Raw genomic sequence first — 17,804 nt, forward strand, 5'->3', positions numbered from 1 at the left:
TCTAATTACAGGCCATGGTAATCGCGCTTCCATATCTAACACGTTGTTTGCAACGAACATTAGAAGTCCAAGGCACAAGCGCAAATCATTCCTTTCTAATAGTATTAGAGGTTTCATTTTTTAAGCTGCGTTGCCAGAGAAAAAGAACAACAACAAGAAAACGGCGCCCCATACCGGGATAGGGCGAACATACATTTTGTTCATCATTATCGTATTTCTTCGCAATTCAGTTCTTTGGTTTCAGAGTTTTCGTAGCAGCTAGGAACGAAGCACCAGCGTTCAGTTCTCTTCGTTTTATAGGGCATTTTCACCACAGCTCACTAATGCATGACTAGTGTACAATAAAGAACGCGTAAATGGTGAAAAGAAAAAAAATCACGCCGCGTTTCCTTGTAATAGCCTTCCAACGGGCAATCTGCGACAGCGGCGGCTGTACCCGCGCCCCCTGCAGCAGCGCCCCTGGCGGCATCGGCGCGCAGAGGGACCCTCTCTGGCAAGGGAAACGCGCGGCGCTCAGCACACCTCCCCATTCTAGCCACCTTACTACAGCATCGAATATTTGACTATGGCTCTCAAAAACGGCGCCGAATCGGGACGAATACATTGCTGTCCAAGCTTAAGGACATAAATCTAAAGCAAATGGAAGCATCAGTTCGGAGCTTACTGTTGTATTCAGTTTTTGGTTTCGTTTTTTGTTCCTTCATCCCCCAGGGGGCGCATTTACTCATTGCTACCTAACAATTACATCGGTGCTATACAGGTTGGCGATGCAGGCAGTAAAATTAAAAAATAGAAGCGTGGGTAGAACAAAATGATATTTTGGGAGAACTTCAGAATGGATTTCGAATCGACAGGCGGTTAGACGACAATCTGTTTGTTCTTACCCAGTGTATAGAAATATCTAAAATAGAAAACAGGCCCTTATACGTAGCTTATCTAGATATCACCGGGGCGTATGACAACGTTAATCAGGAAATTTTGTGGGATATATTGAAGGAAGTGGGCATAGGTGACGACTGTGTACAGCTTTTGAGAGAAATATACCGAGAAAATACAGTTTGTATAGAATGGGAAGGAATAAGTAGCAAGGACAGCGTTGAAATTAGCAAGGGACTGAGACAGGGATGCCCTTTGTCCCCGCTGTTATTCATGCTGTACATGGCGAGGATGGAAAAAGCGCTAGAAGGTAGCAACATTGGATTTAATTTGTCACACAAACAGGTCGGAGCGATGGTTGAGCAGAAGCTTCCAGGTCTATTTTATGCTGATGATATTGTCTTATTTGCGGACAGTCAAGATGATATACAGCGACTGGCAGATATATGCGGAAGGGAGTGTGAGGCTCTAGGACTAGGATTTAGTGCAACAAAATGTGGATTGATGATATTCAATGATCACGGAGACCATACGGTCTTAATACAGGGCCAAAAAATACCGAGGGTAAGCGAGTACAAGTACCTCGGAGTATGGGTAAATGAGGGGGATAGATATATGGAGGTACAAGAGAAAGCATCGGTAGCAAAGGGAAAGAGGAATGTTGCAATTATGAAGCACAGAGCTTTATGGGGACACAATAGGTACGAGGTGCTTCGAGGGCTGTGGAAGGGTGTGATGGTTCCGGGGCTTACATTTGGGAACTCAGTGGTGTGCATGAAGTCAGAGGTGCAATCAGGAATGGATGTAAATCAAAGGACGGTGGGCCGCCTCGCCTTGGGCGCTCACGGGAAGACGACAAATGAGGCGGTGAAGGGTGATATGGGATGGACAGGCTTTGAAGTGAGGGAAGCGCAGAGCAAAATGAGATTCGAAGAGAGGCTGAGGAAAATGAAGAAGAGTAGATGGGCAGAGAAGGTTTCAGGTATTTGTATAGGAAAAGCGTTGACACGCAGTGGAGAAAAAGAACTAGGAGGCTCACCAGTAAATATACGGCTGGCAGTGCGGGCGATATGGCAACAAGGAGCATTAAGCGGAAGGTCAGAGAGGCGGAGAGGACTTATTGGATGACAGCGATGAAAAAGAAGCCGGCTCTGAGTAACTACCGAAAAGGAAAAAACGAAATAAGGAGGGAAAGGTTTTATGATAATTCAAGGGGAAGCGCTTTACTGTTTGAAGCAAGGTCGGGCTGCCTGAGAACGCGTAGTTATAAAGCGAGATTCAGTAACGAAGAAGAACTATGTACATGCTGCGGGGGAACTAAGGAAACGATGGAACATGTACTGATTGAATGTGGCGATATTCACCCAGCTATACGTGTGGGCACGAGTCTACATGAAGCCTTGGGTTTTAGGGACAACAATGGAAAGCTGAACACGCCCGCGATAGAAATAAGTAAGAGACGGTTAGAGTATTGGTGGCAGAAAAGTAGAGATAAAGTACAAAAATAAATAATTGGGGGAAAAAAGGTTATTCTGCCTTAAGAGGCAGAGAGATGGACTGTGAATTTATATTTTTTGTTATAATAACATAGATTTAATCAATGTAGATAAGGCATTAGGACAACATGAAACAAGGAAGTTTTTTTTTCTTTTTTTTTCTTTTTTTATCCTTCGAGCCTGGTGGCAGACATGTCACCGCCCCGTTATAAAGGGGACGCTCATAGCATCCATCCATCCACAATCAGGAATGGATGTAAATCAAAGGACGGTGGGCCGCCTCACGTTGGGCGCTCACGGGAAGACGACAAATGAGGCTGTAAAGGGAGATATGGGATGGACAGGCTTTGAAGTGAGGGAAGCTCAGAGCAAAATGAGATTCGAAGAGAGGCTGAGGAAAATGAAGAAGAGCAGATGGGCAGAGAAGGTTTTCAGGTATTTGTATAGAAAAAGCGTTGATACGCAGTGGAGAAAAAGAACTAGGAGGCTCACCAGTAAATATACGGCTGGCAGTGCGGGCGATATGGCAACAAGGAGCATTAAGCGGAAGGTCAGAGAGGCGGAGAGGACTTATTGGATGACAGCGATGGAAAAGAAGCCGGCTCTGAGTAACTACCGAAAAGGAAAAAACGAAATAAGGAGGGAAAGGTTTTATGATAATTCAAGGGGAAGCGCTTTACTGTTTGAAGCAAGGTCGGGCTGCCTTAGAACGCGTAGTTATAAAGCGAGATTTAGTAACGAAGAAGAACAATGTACATGCTGCGGGGGGAACTAAGGAAACGATGGAACATGTACTGATTGAATGTGGCGATATTCACCCAGGTATACGTGTGGGCACGAGTCTACATGAAGCCTTGGGTTTTAGGGACAACAATGGAAAGCTGAACACGTCCGCGATAGAAATAAGTAAGAGACGGTTAGAGTATTGCTGGCAGAAAGGTAGAGATAAAGTACAAAAATAAATAATGGGGAAAAATAAGGTCATTCTGCCTTAAGAGGCAGAGAGATGGACCGTGAATTTATATTTTTTTTTGGTATAATAACATAGATTTAATCAATGTGGATAAGGTATTAGGCCAACATAAAACAAGGAAGTTTTTTTTCTTTTTTTTTAGTCAATAAAGGCACTTCTTGTTCCATTCATCGTGACGGCTGGAGTCTGACTCCCTTCCTTAGATATTACATTGGCGACGAGAATGTCGTAAAAGTCCCCTGCGCACCGTCCGCGCCCGCCCCAACATGAGTTTCCCCGGGCTCGCTCCGCCGCCGTTCTTCCTTGCGACGCTCGGCCGGCCGCCACTACCGCTTTTTATCCAGCGGCCGTGCCACTACCATGGGAGCAGTGGCAGCAGATGTTCAACGTCTACCTGGTGGCGTCAGGGGCCGCCGAGTTCACGCCAGCACGACGCAAGGCTATCCGTTTGCATTGTTTGGGGCCCGAGGGCCAGCGTATTTATCAGACCTTACCTGCAGGGTCGACCGCCGCAGCACCACCAGTGCGAAGCGCCGCAGCGCTCGCCGTTAAGGGGTACTGACCCCTTTTTTCGAATGCGAGTTTACTCTGCCATACATATCTCCTGTATGCAGAGACAGCTCTGAGCAAGTGTGAAGCTCAGCAAGTGCTAATAAGATATTTTAATTTGATATTAAAGGCAATTTTTCCATGGCGCACCTACTGACATCGGCACTAGCTTGACGTCAGGCTACAGTACAAATTCCGGTGACTTCACGCAGCAGTCTGGCTTGTTGTGATGACGTTAGGTGCCGAAACTTCCAAGATGGCCGCTTGTACGTCATCAAAACTTCCAAAATGGCCGCTTGTGCGTGGAAACGTCACTATATATTGTGCGAGCACGTGACGAGAAGCTCGTGTTGTGACGTCAGGGTACAGTAGGAACCGAAACTAGCTTTTAAAAACATACTGTAATTACTTTTTCAGGGCGCACTCGCGCTTATCACTACTTTTTCTAGGCTCTTGAGGGCTTGGCCTTTCATTTTACGCAAAAAAACGACAACTGAAAATATTCGTGTCAGTACCCCTTTAAGGACGGGGATAAGTCTGCCGCAGCCACCTCTGACGAATACGACACTGCACTCGTGGCATTACGGCACTACTTTTCGACGTCCTGCAACGCTGTCGTCGTGCGTCATCGTTTTCACCGCCGCCGTCAATACTCAGGCGAGTCCGTTCATGACTTTCTTGCTGCCCTACGGGAGCTAGCGTCACACTGTTCGTTCGTTTCTCAGGATGATGCCCTGCGGGATCAAATTGTTGCCGGCATAGCTTCCAACCGCGTACGTGAACGGTTATTGCTTGAGGGCCCCTCACTTTCGTTCGAAGGCTCGGTGCGAATTGCGCTCCAATTTGAGCAAGGAGCTGAAGAGCTAAAGGAATTTTCTCCTTCGGTCGACCAAGTTTCAATGCAGCGTTGTCGTAAGAAACCATTGCATTCATCGCAAAAGAGCAATTCACAGCCTGCAGCCCACTTTCAGCAGAAGCTAACGAAAAGTGCCAGCGGCTCACGTGCGCCGCAGGGGCACCGCCCCCCTGAACGGAACCGAGAACACAGTAGGCGCTCCGCGTCGCCGCACTGCTTCCGATGCGGCTTGCGGGATCACTTCGCATCAGATATGCAGTGCCCAGCGCATGGGAAAAGTTGTTTGTTTTGTTTGTTTTGCGGTCGCAAGGGCCACTTTCAAAATTTATGCAACCGCAAACGAGCTCAAGTGCAAGGCAGGGTCCGCGAAGTAGAATGTGATGACGATGTATCGTCGTGTAGCAGTACTGAGCAAGTGTTGACTGTGGAACGTTCCGCTCGTAAGGGAATTCACGTAGAAGTGCTGGTTGCGAACGTCAGGCTTACACTTCCTGTTGATTCAGGGTCATCTGTTTCAATTTTGTCAGAGCAAGCATTCCGTCGACATTTTCAGGGCATTTCGCTTCTGCCTGCCCCGCACGTCACATTGTTTGACGTCCCAACGTCCCATTTGCGTGCTAGGTTGTTTCACGGCAGATGTACAGTTCAAAGGGCGCACCCAGGGTGTCTACCGACCGGGAAAACCGGGAATTCTCAGGGATTTTGGGTAGTCTGGAAATTCTCAGGGAAAACTCAGGGAAATTGTGCTCCCGTCAGGGAAAGTCCACAGTATCTTTATTGAAAGGCGACGAAAATCGCGGTAGCGCTTGCTCGATATTTTGTGAACGCATTTTTCAAATCAAACGGCCGCTGCGGCTGCGGAGAAGTGGCGCACCTTGATGCTGTCATCGCCTTCGGAGCGGTGAAGTGGGAGAGAATCCGGCTAATGCGTGGCATGCGGGAACCGCGAACCACGACACATCATATCGCGCAATGTTGTCAGGATGTTCTGGGAGTACGCGGTGTAGTTCTGTAATCTTTCTAGCGCGTGCTGTGCGTTAGCGCCCGATATGGTGTTTTTGTTATCGCCGTGTGTCAAGTAACAAGCATGATTAGTAGTAGATGTAACGAGCTTGAGTTATCTTGCAAGCGATCGCGATCGCGCAGGAAGCGGATGTCTTCGACAAGGCTCGTATCTGGCAAGCCATCCCGATCGGCGAGAAAAAAGACACTTGTTGGCTGTTATCGGAGAGCTCACTCCAGGGGCGTAGCCAGGGGGGGTGGGGTTGACCCCCCCCCCCCCAGAAATTTTTTGATTTTGCTTGCCTATATATACACGCACACATACAAACACACGCGCAAACGTACATAAAGTATGGTTGAACCCCCCCCCCCCCGAAAAAAATTTCTGGCTACGCCCCTGGCTCACTCGCTGTGATCCCGAGCTTCAAAGATGCTGTTTAGGACTCCGTGAAGAATATAATAAATTTCCAGGCGAGAGCTAGCGTAACTAACGGGCCCATTCACAGCAAGTGAAAGCTTCTTTATTTCTTTTTTCCCGATGAGGGCACTGCTGAAACAAGTTTTAGGCAGTCGACTGAAATTTTTTGGGGCTGCAGCTGGCAATTACCAGCCACACCACGTGGGTGTTTGCTACAAAGCCGAACTACAAAACTTTTTAGAGCCATGGCATAGAGGCGACCGAAATTCGCGACACCGGCACGGGTCCCACATGCTCGATTCGGCGCGCGATGTCGGAAAACAGTAACGTTTCCACCATAATCGGATGTGCCGTAATTCACGCTGTTGCCGTGCTTTCATGCGATCTTAGCCCGCAGCTATATTGCTTTTTTTTTGCGATAGCAATTATATAGACACTCCGACGCGAATTTTTTGCCTTCGCCATGATCTTCCCTATCAAGTCCAAATCGCGATTACATCACCCCGCGCGTCGCATGCTCCATGTGCGAGTGAAAGTGCGCGAGCGCTGCCGACGAACGGGGCTTAAGCAGAGATGAAACGAGCCGACTGTCTCATTCGCGCGATGGGCACATGGATAGGAGCCGGCGCGTTGGGAAGGGGGGGGGGGGGGGCTGGCTGCGTGAGTCCGACAGGAAGTGCGTACTTTGTACCAGCGGGCGTGGTCGCGTGCGCTGCGGTATCTTTAGTGGGGATCAGCATACGGCTCATACCTTTGTAGGTGTTGTGCTCTAATTGCAGAACTTCCGTTGAAGCCATAGCAGTGGCAGATCCCGGGGGGAGGGGCGGTAGCGGCGATCGCCCCCCCCCCCCCCAAGCCAGCCCCCGCCCCCTCCCTTCAGTGCCTGTCGTCCACCTCCTTTGTCAGGCTTGCTTGTCGAGTTTGCCCCCTTTGTCAGGTTGCTTTGCCTGCCACTGTCCAAAAGGGGTAAAGAGAATCTTGTCCCTGCTCTCTACCTCTCATTGCTCTACCCTTTCCTGCTTCCCTATGCACATTTCCAACGAAGGCTTCTTAGGCACCGCCATAATCCCCTCTGGGGTGTTGTAAATATGCGTGACCCACCAAAATGCACTGCTGAGCGTTGGATTCAGCCTTTGTACCCCCCCCCCCCCCATTATGTACCTGAATCCACCCCTGAGCCATAGATCATAGATAGGGCACTTCTCTTAGTGCAGCGGCTGCGTTTCCTGAAGGAGCGAGCTGCTAGCCTATATTCATATAAAATTCCTCTTTGTTGCTATCGGATTTACTATTTTGCTCTCGCGGTGAAACTGACTCTTTTTTTCTAACGTGGGATGGTTTTCGATGTTGTGCGTTCGTGGAGAGCAAATAGTTCGGTTGGGCAACATGATAGCAAAGGCGTTGCATTGCTCTAGGCAACGCGCGAGGATTTGACAACAACCCGCAGCAGCAGAACAAGCGCAATTCCACAGTGCATTAAACCCGCATTTGTTTCATCTTTACATGTGACACTCTGGCAAGGCATCTAACTGTGATTGCGGCATCTCAGGCTCAACAAAATTGACATTCTTGGAAACATTTCGGCGCGCGCACAAAGAATGTCCTCAAACCAACTCGCCCAGCTCTCCATACTGTTTCAACAAAATTAATTTTTTTTTTCACGCAAAAAATTTAAAAAAAAGCTTTTTCATGTTGCCATATTAGTCGAGCATTCTTGTGGCCTTTTTAGTTTAAGATTAATCCTTCAGTAACTATGCTTTGCATGAAAGGTCGAATTTCAGTTTCACGAAGTTTCGATATAACGAAGTGAGTTGCCGCTTTTACCAACTTCGCTATATTGAGGTTTATCTGTTCTGTGTACTATTCAAATGGGATTAAGTCGTTTTCATTTTCTAAAATGCGTAGTGACATCACCGAGCGATATGGTGTCTACCCATCTTGACATAAAACAAAGTTCTGTTTCACTCAGGGAATTTCAGCAAAAACACTCAGGGAAAACCTGGAAAACTCAGGGAATTTAGAAATGTCAACTCGGTAGACACCCTGGCACCGCGTCACTCTGTTTTTATGTTGTTCGCTGAGGAACTTGTCTTATCGGCCTTGACAGCATTAAAGCCTTAAGTCTTCGCATTGAGGGTTCTACTCGCAAGTGCTTACATACGACTACGTCTGTTGCTCCGTTGACATGTGTCAATGACACGGTACCTCGTTCCACTTGCCAACATTTCCGCACTGTCCAACGCGCAACCCGGTCCAGAAAATTTTCCGCCAGCCTTGGCAAGCGAGTTCGCTTCACTTTTCAGTTCCGACTTGGGCCTTGCTAAGGGGTTCACGCATCGGGTTAAGACGCATCAGGGCGTGCAGCCTGTAACTTCCAAACTTCGCCGTTTGCCATATTCTCTCCGCGCGCCAGTGTCAAATGAGCTTCAAAGGTTACTAAGCCTTGACATCATCGAGCGCATCGATGCTTCCGAATGGGTGTCCCCCATTGTCGTTGTTGACAAGAAAGATATTGCAGCAAGGTCGACAGCTGGGCTAGTTGGTAAGATTCCATAATATTTTAGAGCAGCGCAAAAGACGGGACAAAGGACAAGAAGTTCACAGACGAGCGCTTCGTCTGTGAACTTCTTGTCCTTTGTCCCGTCTTTTGCGCTGCTCTAAAATATTATGGACAAGAAAGGTGGCAGCATCAGGATCTGCGTAGATCTCCGAGAGCCGAATAAGGCTATTGTTCCAGATAGTTTCCCGTTGCCTCACACAGAAGAGCTTCTCCATGCTCTGGTAGGCGCTACACATTTCTCAAAACTTGACTTGGCTTCCGCTTACCATCAGGTTCTCTTGCACCCTGACAGCAGGGACCTAACAGCCTTCATCACTCACGATGGACTTTTTCGATTCAAGAGAGTATGCTTTGGGTTAGCTTCTGCCCCAGCGGCATTTCAGAACATGATGGCAGTAATCCTTGACCGTTGCCCTGGTGTGTTGTTCTACATTGATGATGTGATCGTTTTTGGCAAGACTGCAGAACACCTCTTGAACCTGAAAACAGCCCTGCAGAAGATCAAGGATGCAGGCCTGAAACTGAACAACAAATGCGTCTTTGACGTTCCAGAGCTCGCATTTCTAGGGCACAAGGTCACTGCACGTGGTATCTCGCCACTTCCTGAGAAGATTGACTCCATAGTTAACACCCCTGTGCCAACCGATGTTGCTGCCCTCCGTTCGTTCTTGGGTCTTGTAGAGTACTACTCGAAATTTGTTCCACGTTTGGCACAAGTGGTCGAGCCTATGAGAGTCTTGCTTCGCAAAAATGAGCCATTCATCTGGTCAGCCGAAGCAGACAAGTTTCAGAAGGGTAAAAAAAGATGCTTTCGTCGAGCACAGTCCTTCAAATGTTCGATCCGGCGCTTTCAGTCACTGTATCGACAGATGCTTCCGACTGTGATGAAATGTCAAACATTGTGTTTCCAGAGCGTGGTGGCTACTGCGTAAAGGACATCTATAGTAACAAGAAAATACAGTAACACGTCTTTTATCTTCTCTGAGCTTCGCTAAACAACAGTAATGATGTATTGTCGGAAAGGGGGAACTGTTTTGTAATGAAAAAGATCGTTCCAATTATATGCATTTGCGACACCACTTATATTCCTCGTCGACAGGCAGCACGGACATTTTCATTCCTCTGGATAATTTTTTTTAGTAAATGCGCTTATATAAAAGCAGCGAAGCTAAACGCAAAATTAGTGTAGCTGAGTCAATCATGCATTGTAAGAATGTGAGAAATCGCAAATGGCGACAGTGGTGAACGGCGAGTACCGCACTGCAACTTAAGCACAACAACCACACATGGTTTGCCAGGCTTTGTCGCTCTGCACGAGAAAATGCTGGGGTGTCGATTGTGTTGGTTACACTAGACATTTTTCACCGCTCGTCTCTCTCCCGCCCGGTCTCTGGATCCGCACTGTGCGGATCATGTGGCGGATCGAGTGGCCCGCGCTACAAGCCTTCGTGTAAAGCATGCATTACGCGGACAGGTGCAAAGGGCGGCGCGATAGACGCCCACCTGAGCAGACGACAGCAACGAGCACGGCTGTGCCAGTCAGCCAAACACCACCTGAGATAGCAGTTAAGCATCCAAATTGTGCCTCACTTTAGCGCGATCCCTGTCCTACGCTCTGAAGGTGGCTATGGGTAGGCGTTATAGCCATGACCGAGTTTTTTGTACGGTCTACCTCATGGTGCACAAAAAGAAAATTCCGCTGCAGTGGAATTTTCGTTGTGTAGAAGATATCGGATCGAGTCTCTCTTCTGCAGAGGGTCATGAAGCAGGATGCGCGCTCAATTCGAGGGAGACCAGATCTGCCAGCACTGCTTCAAGAGATACAAGGACATGCAGAGCAAAACAGATGCAATGCAAACAAAACGTGCTTTGTCCGTGGTCAGAACTGCTGCCACCAATCTTCATGTTATCGATTCTTTTTAAACTCTGCATTGATCACATAAGGTTTCACAATGTACACATTGGGGCCAACAAAAAAACCTCTTGGCGACCGCTCTCCAGAAATTCATTTCCATTCCTGAAGAGACCTTGCCTTTTATACCAATCTCTCAATTCTGGCACAGCACATCATCATAAGAGACGCATAGAGGGAATGCGTTCTTTAGCACTCAAGATATGAATTATACTCAACTGAAATAGATGAAAGAAAAGGAGGCTACAACTGAAAGCGCCTACTGTGGACTGAGGGATGTCTAACACTGGCGTGAAGTCGCAAACCATGCAAATGCATTTAATTAGAACGATCTTTTTCTTTACAAAACAGTTCCCACTTTCCGACAATAGATCATTACTGTTGTTTAGCGAAGCTCAGAGAAGAAAAAAGACGTGTTATTGTATTTTCTTGTTACTAGAGATATCCTTTATGCAGTAGCCACCACGCTCTGGAAACACAATGTTTGACATTTTCTGCTTTTGTTCCAATAAAAATGATGCAACATGTTTTTTCATAATATCATTCTGCAGTCCTTTGAGAACATTTTGGGGGACTTCGAAAAAAATTGAGATTGGTTTTTTTTTATTATAGATTTTTGAATGGAGGAGCACTTTTCTGTTTTTGGTGTTTCGAGCATGAAAATTTATTACTTTGAAAATTATTAGAGAAATACTAATGCAGTGGTTCATTATTAACATTAAGGCCTATTCGTACTGCAAAAATGAACAAGCTAAGATGTTTACAGAAGTAGGCATAGCGTCCCAAATTTGACTGATTTTAAAAAACGCAGTGTTCTTTGTGAATTTTTAAAAATACATAATTTGCTTAGAATTCCATGAAACGCACGCACCCGGAAAATCCAAAGCTTGCGGAATTTCAGTTGCTAGTAGAAGTGCAGTTTTTGCACAGTGGTACCGCGACGAAGTCTGCATAAACGAGGAGGTCCGATAAGTTAGTTGGCCACTTTCTGCTACGGTGTTTTTTTTTCCTGTGTTCGTTATGTCAGCACCGCACGTCCGTGGTCGTAACCTTTCAGCATTTGCAAATTTAAGGGCATGCACATTTACACCCGAGTCGCATGCCTCGATTGTCGGAATCGCGTGGATGCCTGTTCATGTTTTGCACATGTGCAGCTTTTGAAAAATGTTGTTTTGCTTATAGTGCGTTACCGCTTATAGTGCAGATATTCACGACTCCGGCGACGTATGTTATAATTGTTATAATCATCGTTCTTACGTTATAAGCAGTCTATGCTGTAATAACAATAGGCTACAAGTATACATGTGAAACCAGTTGTTACAGCGTTCAAGCATAAGGAGCAGTTTGCTGGGGCACGACACCATAAGAAAGCAACGAATGCTGTTGCGAGGACAGCAAGTATACACAGCAAGCACTGTGTATTAGAGCACTGCACGGGCCGATTTTTCCGGCCCGGGCCCGGCCCGGCCCGTAAACACCATGCTCCGGCCCGCCCGAGCCCGGCCCGGTGTTCTTAAATGTGGCCCGTACCCGGCCCGGGCCCGAAAGGTTTGGGCCCGGCCCGGCCCGGCCAGGTCCGTTTCGGCTAGTTATGCCTTGAGCATAAAGGAGGCACTGTCCAACCTTCGGTTATTGTGAAGATACCTGCCGCACACAAGATATTTTCTAGAGATTGTTTTAGGAACTTCTTTCAGTGTCACGACTTTCACTGGTACTGTGTATACTTTCGGTGAATTACGCGTGTAACACTCTTGCGAAATGATTGCAGGGCAATATAAAATATAATTGGAGTCATAGCTGGCTCTTTCATGTACGAACGCCGTGCTAACGACGCAATCTCATTTTTGCATTTAAAAGAACAACTACAAAATATAATACCTGCATAAAGTGGAGAAAAAAAAGCATGACATACATTTTTAGGTTGAGTCTACATCAACTGCATACGAGCTAGGGCTGTTGAGTAAAAGTAGCAAGTCTCCTGCAAACTTCATCTATTGCACAATGTAATGGGGAAAAAAACGTGCTCTAGCTGCTTCTGGGAGGAATATACCAGGCTGGGCAGCGTTACATAAATTAAAGCTGTCCTGTTGACTCCTCGACAGGCAACTGCACCCAACCTACACTACGTTTTTGTGTTCAAAACAATGTTCTTTGTCCCACCCTTCTTCCCCGAGTCACCGCCACCGCAGTGCCATAGATCTGTCAAAGCTAGGCACACCCGTTAACGAGCGAGCCACCGTCCTCGTGTCAGACGTGTGTACAGTAACGGTGTGTTGAATAAAGGGTGGTTTAAATAAAACTAATCAGTCTGTGTGTTGGGTATTCCCAGAATCCCGGATCGCTTCTCTAGCCTCATCACTCCAGTTGTGAGCCACACTCGGGGAAACGAGTGTCTCTGTGGTCTGGCGCCTCACCACGTGTAATGAGAAAATCAACAACAGTGTTCGCACTGTGATAAGAGTCGCTCTGCATCTTGCACTTAAAATGCACGAAAAACAGCTCCTGAGATATTAGAGAGTTTTAGCTGGTTACGGTACGTAAATACGCTACCGTATGAAACCCTCTTCCCCCTTTCCTGGCACGCCTAATTTCTTGTGAGGAGCAGTGGGAGGCTGCCTTGCGCAGCTCGAGGCCCGACATTCTGGAGGCCATCCTGGAGTGGGCTGAGAGGGTAGAGGAGGCTTACTTGAAGTAGGTCCTCCCCGCACCCTCTGTCCCTTTGCCCCCTTCCCGTTAACCAGGGAAAAATAAAGTTGTGCATTCATTCATTCGACCTTTTGCCGGTAAAGGCACTCCAACACCACAAAAGCTTTTTCAAAGTTACTGTGGGGTTGTCACGCCTCATTGTTGCCCGTCAGCCTACGCATTGTTAACGAGGCGCCTGTCGTTTGGGGTACGCATTGCCACTGGAACGGGGAGCGGCAATAGCACAAGCAGCGGGAAAGGAGGAACGCTACCGTACTGCCTTACCGTGTTTGCGTACCGTACTTCCGTAACTTGCTAAAACTCTCTATTAATGACTCACAAGTCGCGTTGGCCAGTCTACGGGCATGTGAGCGTAGCTGCATACTCGAAATATTTCCCTAGATACAAACGAGCACATCTTATATACACTAATATAGGCAGTTTGACGTTGCTTTCCTTACACGGTACCCAAGAACGTCTTTCACTCACTATAATGGCGGAAACTTATATTAGGCGCGTCTTGAAATCCCGTGTACCATACTGTTGGAGCAAAATTGTAGACGTCTTGTATTATGCAATTTCTGTGCACGCCAATGCACTCCAGGTGGTTAAATTACCCGGAGCCCTCAACGACGGCGTCTCATATAGCCTGGGTCGCTTCGGGAAGTTAAACCCCACAAAACAACAAAAACAAAGCCACACAACGTACACACGCAATTATACATATACGTATGAGACTCGGGCTAATATGGGCCTGGCTCAGGCCCGAGCCCGACCCGAGCCCGAAGATCACGGGCCCGAGCCCGATCCAACAACCCCTTACCCGGCCCGGCTCGGGCTTTCGGGCCGGCCCGGGCCCGTGCAGTGCTCTACTGTGTATGTGTGTTTGTGTCATTCACATTGTCCCGTATTGTGCGGTATGCCTGTGGCAACAAGTATAGTAACTAACCTGTAAGAGCAGACCGGGCAAATGCTCCATTCTGGGACCGGTGTCCTTCCCCAAGCAAGCCTGTCCAGGAAATTCCTAAATACTGATAAAAATGTGTAGGAACTGATGATTAGCCACTGTTGGCGGCAGCGTCGAATTCACTGGCATATCTGCCATGCATCAAGTGTCGCCGCACAGAAAGGCTGCATCAGGCGTCGTTCTTCAGAGGAGCGCAAGTAACTGTACCGCGAATTCCTATCAAGTAGCACAAACCAGTGTACCCTTCAGAGCCATAGTATTTATTTTCTCAAAAGTCAATTACGACTTTTTTTTAGCGGGCTCAGTGCATTGTGTCAAGGGAGTGAGCACCATCTCGGAAGCATTGAACGTACTCTCTGATGTGCGAAACAGCTCTTCTGATAAAGAAATTGTCAGGCCTGCGCGGAGCACGCAGCACAGTCACGTGATCGAACGCAGCAGAAACAGCATGGCGGCACTTCCTTTTCCATTGGTCCGGAAAAAGGGAGGACGGGTTGATACTACTACTTAACCTAGGCAGCGGAAAACACACGGAGGGGCTTTATTAGGGACCATGCAGTGCACAGTGGAAGAGAAAATGGTAGGCGTAACATGAAGAGGTTGGAATAGGTCAGATAATAAACAGATGTGGCTGGCCACGGTGGTAGCGAAAGGAACATGAAATGACATGTATTACTGGGAGAGGCCTTCCACTGAACTGGGGAAGGAAGGACGGGACTTGGCTGGAAAGACACATTGTCAATGGCATCTTTTATGTCCACTGCAGGCCGTTGGTTTACTGTCCTTGATAATTCAGCTTTCAGTTAAGCATTCATTTAATCAAGTATGAGACATTTCATGTGCCTCTGCATTATGACAAAAGTAAATCAGCATGTTGAGTGAGAACTGTGTGCCATCCAACACGAATGGATATTGTAAACCCATTTGATCAACTCACTTCCGAATGCTCCACCTGTGACCATAGGTCGGCAAACTCACTCATGAGTCGACTCACTCAGACTCACTCAGACTCATATCGAGACGTGAGTCTGAGTCTGAGTGAGTCCGGGTGAGTGAAGTTTTTGTGAGTCTGAGTCCGAGTGAGTTCGGTTGGGAAAAATTTTGGTGAGTCTGAGTCTGAGTGAGTCCGGTTGAGGAAAATTTTGGTGAGCCTGAGTCCGAGTGAGCCCTAAGGGCAAAATATGTTGCATGAGTGAGCCTGAGTGAGCTCCACATTTTTTGCCGACCTATGGTCCTATCTACTCTACTTCAGCATTACTATCAGTCTTATGTCGGCTCATGTTTATACTCACGTATAGTCCCACATACTTCAGCGCGCTACCGTTCATACGTCAGCTCAATATTTATTGATCAGAGGCGTGAGTGAGGAGGGAGAGGGGGAGGAAGTGCTTTGACCTCCCCCCGCAAACTTTTTCACGGGAAGTTACTGATAAAAATATCTCATGTGAGTCATCTCTTTCAATAAAAAGGTCCTTACTGAACTGCAAACTCAGATAACTCCTATTTGAAGGTACGAGATCAAAAGATGCTAAGTAGCGCACCGATTATGCGAGATATTGGCGTTAACGGGCATTGACATCACGGTAGAAAAAGGCTAATTATAGGCTAAAGGACTCATGAGTCGACTCACTCAGACTCACTCAGACTCAGATCGAGCCGTGAGTCTGAGTCTGAGTGAGTTCGAGTGAATTATCTTTTGGTGAGTCTGAGTCCGAGTGAGTCCGGTTGAGAAAGATTATAGTGAGTCTGAGTCCGAGTGAGTCCGGATGAGGAAAAGTTTGGTGAATCTGAGTCCGAGTGAGCCCTAAGGGTAAGATGTGTTTCGTGAGCGAGTCTGAGTGAGCTCCACATTTTTTGCCGACCTATGCCTGTGACACCGTGGAAAGGGCTCTGCAACCACATTCCCTGTTGCCAGGGAATGTGGTTGCAGCCATTTTGACCGGCTCAGTGTGAATTGTCACCTTGTGCTGCAGTGTTTTGCACGATTTGCCTCTGTGACTTGAATCTTTACTTGCTGTGTGGCAATAAAAGGCAGTGCAAAAATGTTTTCAAAATTTGGCTGTATAATCTGTCGAGCATGGCACTGAACAATCCACTTTTGTTTAGTTGATTGTACGTCATATCATCATCATCATCAGCCTGTCTACGCCCGCTGCAGGGCAAAGGCCTCTCCCATGTTCCACCAATCAACCCGGTCCTGTGCTTTCTGCTGCCACGTAATACCGGCAAACTTCTTAATCTCATCTACCCACCTAATTTTCTGTCTCCCCCTCACGCGTTTGCCATCTCTTGGAATCCAGTCAGTTACCCTTAATGGCCACCGGTTATCCTGCCGACGTGCTACGTGCCCGGCCCATATCCATTTCTTCTTCTTGATTTCAACTATGATGTCCTTAACCCCCGTTTGTTCCCTGACCCACTCTGCTCTCTTCCTGTCTCTTAAGGTTACACCTATCATTTTCCTTTCCATCGCTCGCTGCGTCGTCCTCAATTGAAGCTGAACCCTCTTTGTAAGTCTCCAGGTTTCTGTTCCGTAGGTAAGTACCGGTAAGATGCAGCTGTTATATACCTCCCACATGTACGTCATAGGGCACCATCTAAAGTCGGTAACGAGGCTTAATACACAAACCATTTTGTAGTGCTTACAATTATGTGTCATCCTTATTGGCTGTGCAGGGGGGTGTGCACTCAAGAGCCGTGCTTCTGTATAGTCATGGAATACTGTCCCTATGGGCAACTGTACGACGCACTCAAGAATGGCCGCATCATCCCGCCTGCCACTGTGGTAGAATGGAGCAAGCACATAGCCTCTGGGATGAACTACCTCCACTCTCGGAGCATCATTCACAGGGACCTCAAGTCGCCCAAGTAAGCTGTGCAAACAGTTATCTGGCAGTGGTACCAATCTCTTAGCAAGCTATACCTCGTACAGTACTCATAGAAGAGCAATGCGTCAAGTTATAACCTACTTTTGTTTCTACATTGGCCTAATATTGGCTGGTATACTTGCATTGAAGCCAACATCACCCCTAGTGGCCAGGCATGACATGGTTACCTCAAGCAATGATTCATACCTGTTAATATGCATTAAGCGGGATTCTCTCTGCAGTGGGCAGTAGTGGACATGGGTAGTGGACCCACCACTCCGGTGGACCCTTTGAAATGCGCACCTGAGGAATCGATAGACGAAGGTGCGCAGTGGCCGCATTTTCGATGGAGGCGAAAATGCTTGAGGCCCGTGTGCTTAGATTTAGGTGCACATTAAAGGGGTACAGACGCAAAAATTTTGGCCTTCCATTTTTTTTCTGCAGTGTGTTGCTCAGGGCCTGTTATTCATAACACGGCACATCGTTTGCTGCAGCGCACAACAGATAATTAATTACAGGCTCCTAATTACCGACCAGTGTCAGCTAGTGGGTGCAGCGCTCGATCACATCAGCACACAGAACTGTGATGCACTTCCACGCGGTTTGCGAGCAGCCGCCGAGAAGTAGGCTAGTAGGCTGCTGG

At 47.5% G+C, this 17,804-nt stretch overlaps 1 protein-coding gene and 1 pseudogene across 1 annotated transcript in view; both read left to right on the top strand.

The window, feature by feature from the left end:
• The first annotated feature begins 3,578 nt into the window (after window positions 1-3,578).
• On the top strand, window positions 3,579-9,019 carry LOC119383838 (uncharacterized; annotated as a pseudogene).
• A 7,925-nt stretch (window positions 9,020-16,944) lies between these two features.
• LOC119379502 (mitogen-activated protein kinase kinase kinase 13) overlaps window positions 16,945-17,804 on the top strand; it is a 419,538-nt gene continuing 418,678 nt past the window's right edge. Inside the window, exon 1 of the mRNA XM_037648803.2 lies at window positions 16,945-17,162. Within this exon, the coding sequence (XP_037504731.2) occupies window positions 16,945-17,162 (218 nt within the window). The remainder of the gene's footprint in view (window positions 17,163-17,804) is intronic.

Source organism: Rhipicephalus sanguineus, chromosome 1, assembly GCF_013339695.2.
Source record: "Rhipicephalus sanguineus isolate Rsan-2018 chromosome 1, BIME_Rsan_1.4, whole genome shotgun sequence".
In the NCBI taxonomy this organism is placed as follows: Eukaryota; Metazoa; Arthropoda; class Arachnida; order Ixodida; family Ixodidae; genus Rhipicephalus; species Rhipicephalus sanguineus.